Source organism: Phocoena phocoena, chromosome 3 (genome assembly GCF_963924675.1).
Source record: "Phocoena phocoena chromosome 3, mPhoPho1.1, whole genome shotgun sequence".
Classification (NCBI taxonomy): Eukaryota; Metazoa; Chordata; class Mammalia; order Artiodactyla; family Phocoenidae; genus Phocoena; species Phocoena phocoena.
Window position 1 is genome coordinate 170,005,728 of NC_089221.1, and position 10,655 is coordinate 170,016,382.

General features: G+C 59.8%; 1 protein-coding gene across 1 annotated transcript; it reads left to right on the forward strand.

The window, feature by feature from the left end:
* Nucleotides 1-20: 20 nt before the first annotated feature.
* On the forward strand, nucleotides 21-10,631 carry PLIN4 (perilipin 4). The gene is made up of 9 exons (XM_065873852.1): nucleotides 21-71; nucleotides 538-685; nucleotides 1,484-1,545; nucleotides 3,895-5,719; nucleotides 6,017-7,060; nucleotides 7,358-7,741; nucleotides 7,854-8,041; nucleotides 10,150-10,184; nucleotides 10,226-10,631. Exons 1-9 carry the CDS (start codon nucleotides 21-23, stop codon nucleotides 10,629-10,631), a joined length of 4,143 nt encoding a protein of 1,380 aa, XP_065729924.1.
* The last annotated feature ends 24 nt before the right edge of the window (nucleotides 10,632-10,655 follow it).

Consider the following 10,655-nt stretch of genomic DNA (forward strand, 5'->3'; position numbering starts at 1 on the left):
CAGCTGCTTAGAGGATTACCATGTCTGCTCAAGATGAAGGAGGCCGGGATCCCCCCAAACCCAAGGGCAAGGTGAGGGCAGGCGTGGGAGGGAAAGATCACAACTGGGGCCTGGAGAGACCCCAGAACCTTGGAAAGGTGACCTCCACAGTCCTGGGGTCTGGAGGGGCTTCCTGGGGGTGTGTGGGGGAGGGAGGGCTCTGAAGGCCACAGTGCCAATCTTCCCTCCGGTCCCAAGCTGGAGGGTGGGGGGTGGGAGGATGCACTCAAGCCTCAGTTCTTTCCTTGCTGTGTTACCCTGTGCCAGCCTCGGCCCCTCTCTGAGCCTCAGTTTCCCCAGATGAGAAATGTGGGCCACGGAAGGAAAAGGAGAGAGACCCAGAGGATGAACTTTCTCTCTGTCCATGGGAGGCAGGCTGAACCTGCCCATTGCTCAGGCAAGGAGACTGCGGCTCAGAGTGGCTGAGGTCATCCAGGAGCAAGGCCTGAGGTGGTTTGGGAACCCAGGGCTCTCTGATGCTCCCCTCACCCCATGCAGACCCTGGGCAGCTTCTTTGGGTCCCTGCCTGGCTTCAGTTCTGCCCAGAACCCGGTGGCCCACGCCCACAGCTCAGGGAGAGAGGCCCGGCCGGTCACCCATCCCACAAGTGCTCCAGCCGCCGAGACTGCCCAGCCCCAGGCTGAGGGTGAGTGGACAGCTCCATGGAGGCGGGAGCTCTGGAGATGGACCCCTGCAGGGACTTCTGCCCATCTTGGGGGTGCTTCATAGGTGCCTGTGTCACCTCAACAGACCCCACGCAGCTGGCGTGCTCATTTAGCGCCAGATGGGGACCTGAGGCATAAATATAAGTGGCCCAAGGGGGCACAGCCAGCAATGCCCCCCACATTCTCAACCCCCCCGTCCACCTTCCATCACCCCGTTTCTGACGCCCTGTGGACCAGGGGCTGGGCATTCTGCATGTCTAAGCTCATCAAAGATTTTGATCCTGGTTCCAGAGAGGGGCAGCAGCTTCCCTGGCGCCACACAGCCTGCTCAGCTGGGGTGCTTGGGGCAGCCCTAGCTCCAAGTCCTGAAGGGGGGCTGGTGCATGGGGAGCTCAGGCTAGGGCGGCCGCTCTCGGCCCGGAGCCAGAGGCAGCTGACTTCTGCTCCACATACCCAGGCCCGGTAGGTGGCTGCCAGCTGTGGTGGAGTGGGGCAGGGCGGGGCCCCGAGTCCTCTCCCTGCATCACCCTGGGTGGGCGTCCAGCACCCAGGACCCAGGCAGAGAAAACTCTAGAGAACCCCTGCTCCAGGAGACCGCCCTGGGGATTGAAGGAGCCAGACCCATGGCCGTGGATGTCACCTTCTGCCGTCCCTGGCAGGGCAGCTGGGACATTCCTGACCTTTTGGGCTGTGCCCACTGATTGTGCAATGGGCTTCAGGGTGGCTGATGCCAGCGCGTGTCCCTCCCTGGGTTGCCTGATTGGCTTTTGTCCCCACAGTGGCCACCGACCCGGAGCAGACGACCAGGGGCGTTGAGAAGACGCTGCCGCTTTCAGACAGGGTGAGAGGGGCTGGCAGAGCCTGGTCTGGTCTGATGGCCTCTGCCTCCCCTTGGGTACCTCCTCCTGGGATGTTTCAGTTCCTGCTGTCTGGGGGTTGTCATAGGCCAAGGAGCAGGCAGACACCCCAGTGGGATTCCAGGCCAGTCTTCCCCTCTGAGCCTCTGTTTCTACATCTGTGAAATGGGTGCAGTACTGCCTTACTGCCTGGCGCCATGAGGCTCCATCCGGTCTACAGACACCCCCCACCCCCACTCCAGTTATGTGCCTAGCACATTACGACCCAAACAGTGGTAACTCACTCACCCTGTGTCAGGCTCTGGGCTCAGTGTTTACATGTGCTGCTTAATAGTTAAGCCTCCCAACCGTCCTGCGAGGAAGGGAGCAATAGAACCCCACACAAAAGCTGAAGCACAGAGAAGCCAAGCCACCTGCCGAAGGTCACACAGCAAGACATTGTAGCATGGGATTTGAACCTTGGGCAGTCAGAGGCTGAACAGTGGCCAACGATGCATCCACCTTCGGTCCTGGATGACCGGGGACCGCCCATATAACCACGTCCCCAGGGCCAGGGCAAGCGGAGTGGCTGATGTAAGACTGCTGAGGGCCATAGCAGGGTGACAGAGCCCTGATACAACCCTTCCGCCCAGCACACACCCCACACTGGAATCTTCCTCGACTCCGCTCTGCCCTCAGCTTGGCCAGAGCTGAGCATCTCGGAGGGCAAAGAACCACCGGGCTCACCCTGTGGCACAAATTAAAATGGACCCCGGCAGCTGAGGGCCCCCCTCCCCACTTTTTCACTCCTCCCCCTCTACCCCTCTTCACTTGCATTAATGGAGCACCTGTTCCCTGCAAAGTGCTTCAGGTACATTGACTCAGTTTTCTCTGCCAATCTTTGAAGGAGGTGCTGTTTTTATTGTTTTTGTTTATTTGTTTTTTTAAATGGCTGGGAGGGGATTATTTATTTATTTATTTATTTACTTATGGCTGCGTTGGGTCTTCGTTGCTGTGCATGGGCTTTCTCTAGTTGTGGCGAGCGGGAGCTACTCTTTGTGGCGGTGCGCGGGCTTCTCATTTTGGTGGCTTCTCTTGTGGAGCACGGGCTCTAGGCACACGGGCTTCAGTAGGTGTGGCTCGCAGGCGCTAGAGTGTAGGCTCAGTAGTTGTGGCGCACAGGCTTAGTTGCTCCGTGGCATGTGGAATCTCCCCGCACCAGGGCTCGAACCCATGTTCCCTGCGTTGGCAGGCGGATTCTTAACCACTGCACTACCAGGGAAGTCCAGGAGGTGCTGTTTTAATTGCCACTCTTCAAATGAGGCTCAGAGAGGGGATGTGGCTTGCCTGAGGTAACACAGCAAGTGTGGGAAAGAGCTGAACCCAGGTCTCTGTGGGCAAGATGCCCACTTGAGACGATGCTGGGCAGGAGGCAGGTGGTGAGAATAACATTTCAGGGCTTCTCAACTTCAGTCGTCTTGCCCACTCAGGGCCGGGTCATCCTCTGTGTGGGGCCGTCCTGGGCACTGGGGATTGTTGAGCAGCATCCCTGACCCCACTCACTCACTCAATGCCAGGAGCACCCTCTTCCCTGAAGTTGTGATTGTCACAGATGTCCCCAGACATCGCCCAGTGTCCCCTGGAGGGGAGGGGGGGCAGGATCACCCTGGGTCACCCCTAACCCTGGGTTAAGAACCCCTGAATTGGAAATAGGAAACTGCTGGTTGAACCTGGGTGGTGGCAACCCTGAGGCCATCACAGCCCTTCAGCAGTTTGGATGAACAAGAGGGAAACTGCCCTCATTTTTGACCTACCGAGTTATCGACAGTTTCCTATGGCTCAAACCCAATACTTGGCCCTGTACTTTTCCAGTTATTACTTTTCTAGTTATTACCTTTCTAAACATAGATACCCAGATCCCCTTCTCTTACTTGAATACGTTCATGCTAACAAGCATTTGGCCTCCTCAAATTTCTCCCCGTGATGGGGAAACCTGTCTCAAACTTGCCATAGAGATTAGGCAAGATGAAGAAAACATGTAAGTCTTTGGCTTACTGAGCACAAGGCTAAGGGATATTGAGCAAGGAGGGTCCCAGAGGTGCTAGGGAAGAGCTGTCAGCAGTGGGGGATCTATTGTGTCAGGGGAACCACGTGGTGCTGTGACAGAGCTCAGTAGGCTGTATCCTGGAAGCCAGGGAGGGAGGTATGTCGGGGTGGGAGGTGAGCAGGCTGGGCCTCTGGGAGGAAGGTCCCACTCCCCGGGGCATGTTAGGGATGAGGTGGAGATCTGGGGAAGGGTGGGGAGTGAGGTGTCTAGCACTCTCTGCTTGATCACGAATGTCCTTCCTCATCAGGTCATCTCCAGGACAAACGACCTAGTGTGGTCCAAGATGACCAGGACCAAGGATGCCTTCTCGTGTGGGATGACCAACGTTGTAGACACAGCTAAAGGCGTGGTCCAAGGAGGCCTGGGCATGACCCAGTCCACACTCACAGGCACCAAGGATGCAGTGTCCACTGGACTCACAGGGGCAGTGAACATGGCCAAGGGCACCGTCCAGATGGGCATGGACACCACCAAGACTGTCCTGACAGGCACCAAAGATGCAGTGTCCAGTGGGCTCACTGGAGCAATGGGTGTGGCCAAGGGGGCCGTCCAGACGGGCGTGGACACCACCAAGACCGTCCTGACAGGCACCAAAGATGCAGTGTCCACTGGGCTCACTGGAGCAGTGAACATGGCCAAGGGCACCGTCCAGACGGGCGTGGACACCACCAAGACAGTCCTCACAGGCACCAAAGATGCAGTGTCCGCTGGGCTCACTGGGGCAGTTAACATGGCCAAGGGCACCGTCCAAACGGGCATGGACACCACCAAGACTGTCCTGACAGGCACCAAAGATGCAATGTCCACTGGGCTCACTGGAGCAATGGGTGTGGCCAAAGGAACCATCCAGATGGGTGTGGACACCACCAGGACTGTCCTCACAGGCACCAAAGATGCAGTGTCCACTGGGCTAACTGGGTCAGTGAACATGGCCAAGGGCACCGTCCAAACTGGCATGGACACCACCAAGACCGTCCTGACAGGCACCAAAGATGCAGTGTCCACTGGGCTCACTGGAGCAATGGGCATGGCCAAAGGAACCGTCCAGATGGGCGTGGACACCACCAAGACCGTCCTGACAGGCACCAAAGATGCAGTGTCCACTGGGCTCACTGGAGCAATGGGCGTGGCCAAAGGAACCGTCCAGATGGGCGTGGACACCACCAAGACCGTCCTGACAGGCACCAAAGATGCAGTGTCCACTGGGCTCACTGGAGCAATGGGCGTGGCCAAAGGAACCGTCCAGATGGGCGTGGACACCACCAAGACTGTCCTGACAGGCACCAAAGATGCAGTGTCCACTGGGCTCACTGGAGCAATGGGCGTGGCCAAAGGAACCGTCCAGATGGGCGTGGACACCACCAAGACCGTCCTGATAGGCTCCAAAGATGCAGTGTCTGCTGGCCTCACTGGAGCAATGGGCGTGGCCAAGGGGGCCGTCCAGACGGGCATGGACACCACCAAGACCGTCCTGACAGGCACCAAAGATGCAGTGTCCAGTGGGCTCACTGGGGCAATGAACATGGCCAAGGGCACCGTCCAGACGGGTGTGGACACCACCAAGACCGTCCTCACAGGCACCAAAGATGCAATGTCCGCTGGACTCCATGGGGCAATGGGTGTGGCCAAAGGAACTGTCCAGATGGGCGTGGACACCACCAAGACCGTCCTGATAGGCTCCAAAGATGCAGTGTCTGCTGGCCTCACTGGAGCAATGGGCGTGGCCAAGGGGGCCGTCCAGACGGGCATGGACACCACCAAGACCGTCCTGACAGGCACCAAAGATGCAGTGTCCACTGGGCTCACTGGGGCAATGAACATGGCCCAGGGCACCGTCCAAACTGGCATGGACACCACCAAGACCGTCCTCACAGGGACCAAAGATGCAATGTCCGCTGGACTCACTGGCGCAATGGGTGTGGCCAAAGGAACCGTCCAGATGGGCATGGACACCACCAAGACCGTCCTGACAGGCACCAAAGATGCAGTGTCCAGTGGGCTCACTGGGGCAATGAACATGGCCAAGGGCACCGTCCAGACGGGTGTGGACACCACCAAGACCGTCCTCACAGGCACCAAAGATGCAATGTCCGCTGGACTCCATGGGGCAATGGGTGTGGCCAAAGGAACTGTCCAGATGGGCGTGGACACCACCAAGACCGTCCTGACAGGCACCAAAGATGCAGTGTCCACTGGGCTCACTGGGGCAATGAACATGGCCCAGGGCACCGTCCAAACTGGCATGGACACCACCAAGACTGTCCTCACAGGGACCAAAGATGCAATGGCCGCTGGACTCACTGGCGCAATGGGTGTGGCCAAAGGAACCGTCCAGATGGGCGTGGACACCACCAAGACCGTCCTGACAGGCACCAAAGATGCAGTGTCCACTGGGCTCACTGGGGCAATGAACATGGCCAAGGGCACCGTCCAGACGGGTGTGGACACCACCAAGACCGTCCTCACAGGCACCAAAGATGCAATGTCCGCTGGACTCCATGGGGCAATGGGTGTGGCCAAAGGAACCGTCCAGATGGGCGTGGACACCACCAAGACCGTCCTGACAGGCACCAAAGATGCAGTGTCCACTGGGCTCACTGGGGCAGTGAACATGGCCAAGGGCACCGTCCAGACGGGCATGGACACCACCAAGACCGTCCTCACAGGCACCAAAGATGCAATGTCCGCTGGACTCACTGGGGCAATGGGCGTGGCCAAAGGAACCGTCCAGATGGGCGTGGACACCACCAAGACCGTCCTGACAGGCACCAAAGATGCAATGTCCGCTGGACTCACTGGAGCAATGGGTGTGGCCAAAGGAACGGTCCAAACTGGCATGGACACCACCAAGACCGTCCTCACAGGGACCAAAGATGCAATGTCCGCTGGCCTCACTGGAGCAATGGGCGTGGCCAAAGGAACCGTCCAGATGGGCGTGGACACCACCAAGACTGTCCTGACAGGCACCAGAGATGCAATGTCTGCTGGCCTCACTGGAGCGATGGGTGTGGCCAAAGGAACCGTCCAGATGGGCGTGGACACCACCAAGACTGTCCTGACAGGCACCAGAGATGCAATGTCCGCTGGCCTCACTGGAGCGATGGGTGTGGCCAAAGGAACCGTCCAGATGGGCGTGGACACCACCAAGACTGTCCTGACAGGCACCAAAGATGCAATGTCCACTGGCCTCACTGGCACAATGGGCATGGCCAAAGGAACCGTCCAGACCGGCGTCGACACCACCAAGACTGTCCTGACAGGCACCAAGGATGCAGTGTCCGCTGGCCTCACTGAAGCAATGGGCATGGCCAAGGGGGCCGTCCAGACAGGCATGGACGCCACCAAGACTGTCCTGACAGGCACCAAAGATGCAGTGTCCACTGGGCTCACTGGGGCAGTGAACATGGCCAAGGGCACCGTCCAAACTGGCATGGACACCACCAAGACCGTCCTGACAGGCACCAAAGATGCAGTGTCCACAGGACTCACTGGGGCAGTGAATGTGGCTACAGGGGCTGTGCAAACTGGGCTGAATACAACCCCAAATGTTTCAGCTGGCACAAGGAACACCATCTCCAGTGGCGTGGCTGGTGCCGTGAATGTGGCCAATGCTGCTGCCCAGTGGGGTCTGGACACCTCGAAGGCTGTCCTCACCGGCACCAAAGACGCCATGTCCACTGGGCTCTCCAGGGTAGGGAACGTGGCCCGAGGAGGTGTGCAGACTGGTCTCGGAACCATCCAGAACTGGTTACCTGTTTCCCAGGATGCTGCCTCTGGTGGACTCGCCACTTCCGGAGCCCCAGATGAAGAACAAACCGTCCTGAACCCTCATGAGGCTCAGTCCTGTGGGGTCTCCAGGCCCCCGGACACTCTGTGTGCACGCCTGGACCCTGCTGGGAAAGCCACCACTAATACCAAGGGCCTCGTGTCAGCTGAGGTGACTTTCACCCCAGAGGCCGCCCTGGGCAAGAAGGATGATGTAGGGCCTGGGGCCACCACTTGCGGCCAGGAAGGAGCCCGGGGCTTTGCAACACTCCGGGACGCACTGGAGGAGCTGGGGGAGATCTTCCAGCCCATGAGCGCCGAGGAGCAAGGTGAGAGCAAGACAGGCTGGTCCCAGCTCCCAGGGGCCCGGTCGTCTGTCCAACGCATGCCCCTGATGCCCGAGGGGCTTCTCGGGTTGAGCGACCCTGTCTTCCCTTTCAGCTCAGCTGGCTGCCTCCCAGCCCCGGCTGAGGGAGGCCACGGCCGACCAAAGCAGCTACTTCGTGCGTCTGGGCGACTTGGACCCCAGCTTCCGCCAGCGGGCTTTCGAGCACGCCTTAAGCCACCTGCAGCAAGGCCAGTTCCAGGCCCTGGACGTGCTGGCCCAGCTCGAGGACGCCTTTTGGCTGGTAAGAGCCCTCCCTTCCACCAGTGCCTTCCTCAGCCACACGCGGGGGACTCGGCAGACACATACTGAGCACCTAGTAGACAATGGCCGTCGGCCACTCAGTCACGGGTCTGCTCTCAAGGAGCTTGTATTCCAGGGAGGAAGATGGACACAAGACCCAATACTTGCCACCAACGGGGTTGCAGAGAGGGAAACAAGACAGTCGTGCAGAGAGGGGCAGGGCAGGAGCGTGTCTGTTTGAGCCAAGTCGTGTGGAAAGTGGGGACCGCAAGGACAGACAGTGGCCTGAGAACAAGCTAGGTGTGTTCCAAGGAGCAGAAGGGCGGCCAGCGGCAGGGGAGGGTAAAGTGAAGGCGCTAACAGGGTAGGGGGAACCGATGCGATCTGGGTGGGGTTCAGTGATGCAAGGAAGGGTCCAGCGGAAGGTGACTTGAACAGCACCGTGGGGACAAGCACCGAGCCAGCGGGGTCATGCCCTCTCGCCAGCCCCACTCACGCCTCCACCCCAGGCTTTCTCCCCCTGCAGCACCACTGACAGCCACGCTGGCTCCTTGTGGGTGCTGGGGCTGACCTGCCTGCGGTAGGAAGTTTAGTGGCCTCCCGTCTGTGGCTGATGCAGATGGTGATGGACCCCCAGGTCTGAGCACCTCTAGGTTCTCAAGGTCACGGGTCGTCAGTGTCGAACAGCCCCATCTACGCAGGTGGCGAGGAACCCAGCCATGCTGCCTGAGTGGGGATCCCTGGGATGCGCTCAGGCATCTGTGTTTTCCATCAGTGCCCCAGGGGTCTGTGGTGAGCCGCGACTTGAGGACCGCTGCTCCAACCCAGAGGGTCTCAACGGGGCAGTCGTGCCCCCAGGGGACACTGGGCCATGCCTGGGGATGTCTGTGGTGGTCACCCAGCTGGGGGGGGGGGGCGGGCTCCTGGCATTGAGTGGGTGGGAGCAGGGAGGCTGCTCCACACCCCGCAGCGCCCAGGACTGGGGGCTGAGGGTTGGCCTGATGCAACAGACATTTTATTTAAGGGGATCCCTCTGGCTACTGTGGGGAGGACAGGCCACCAGGGTCAAGGGCCAGAGCCAGGAAATGAGTGAGGTTTCTGAAAAAATCCTGGCAAATGCTGAGGGGGGCCTTGGGAGTAGCATCGGTGGTGGCAAGAGGCAGTTGGGTTCTGGATGTGTTTCCAAAGCAGACCTACCAGCTTAGGTGTGAGACGTGAGAGAGAGAAAAGACCCTATGAGGCCTTGGGGACTTTTAGCAGGGGACACCTAGAAATGCCCTGGGTGGGTGGGTGGGCGGTGAACATTAAGGCTTGGTCTTGGACAGGGTAACCTGGAGATGACTAGTAGGCCCCCCGATGGAGTCGCCGGGGTTAAGAGCTGGGAGGGTGATGGAAAGTTGGAGTCAACATTTGGTCCACTTGCTGAGCTCTCAGGAGGACAAAGGAAGATTAGTCAATGGGGGTGGGGGGTTCCTATGTGCTAGGGACCCAAAAAGCAAGGAGAAAAAGGTCCTGACAGAGCTCCCAGCCAAGGGTGGGAGATAAACAACAAGGAAACTCACGGTAACTCGACAGTGATAGGCCTCTGAGGAGACACAGAGATCTGGCAGGGAGGGCCTGGGGGGGCCACCGTACTGGGCCAGAGGAAGCATGTTTCAGGCTGAGTGGGCAGCACGTGCAAAGGCCCTGAGGCAACAACATGCTTGACATGCTCGAGGGACAAAAGGAAGCCAGTGTGGCCTGAGCAGAGAGCACAGCGGGATGTCAGCAGGAGGTGAGGTTGCAAGTGTCCTGAGCAGGCCACACAGGCCATGGTGAGGAACTGGATCGGTCCAAAGGCCACTCACTGGGAGACGTGGGAGGATTTTGAGCTGGGGTGCGACACGGTGCCCCTGCCGTTCTGCTGAGCTCCCTGACAACCTCATGAGGAATTTGGATTATTGCCTCTTTACGTGAACCATCCTGGTGCAGCTGGCCCTAAACCTTTCCACCACACCACAGGAAAGGTAGACACGAAGCTCCAGGCCAGGCCTGGGAATGCCGCCCCTGGGGGAGTATCGGGGAGGTCCCTGCCAAGAAGGCCTCACGTCTCTGCTGGGCTCTTTCCAGATTGAGAAGGCCCAGCAGGCTCCAGACCGGCAGCCGTGGCCGGACCAGGATCTGAGCAGCCAAGCCGGCGCCCGAGAGGTGCGTACCAGGGGGCCGGCGCTCCTGCCCCTCCCCTCCAGCCCCGCTCACCTCCCTCCTTCCGCCCACAGGTGCCAGCCGCCGGGGCTCTTTCCAGGGTCTGCAGCCTTGTCCAGCAGCTCCACGTGGCCTACAGCAGCCTGGCCTCCGGCCTCCAGGGCCTCCCCGCCGAGCTCCGGTGGCGGCTCAGGCAGGCGCGGCACAGCCTCTGCGAGCTCCACAGCGTTGTCTCCTCTGCCGCCTCCGTGGCGGAGCTGCCGGCCGAGCGCCTGGCCCAGAGCCGCCAGGGCGTACGCCAGGCGTGGCAGGGGCTGGAGCAGCTGCTGGAGAGCATGCAGCACAGCCCTCCGCTCAGCTGGCTGGTGGGGCCCTTCGCCCTGCACCCCAATGGGCAGCAGCTGTAGGAGCCCCTCCCCCCCCGAAACCAG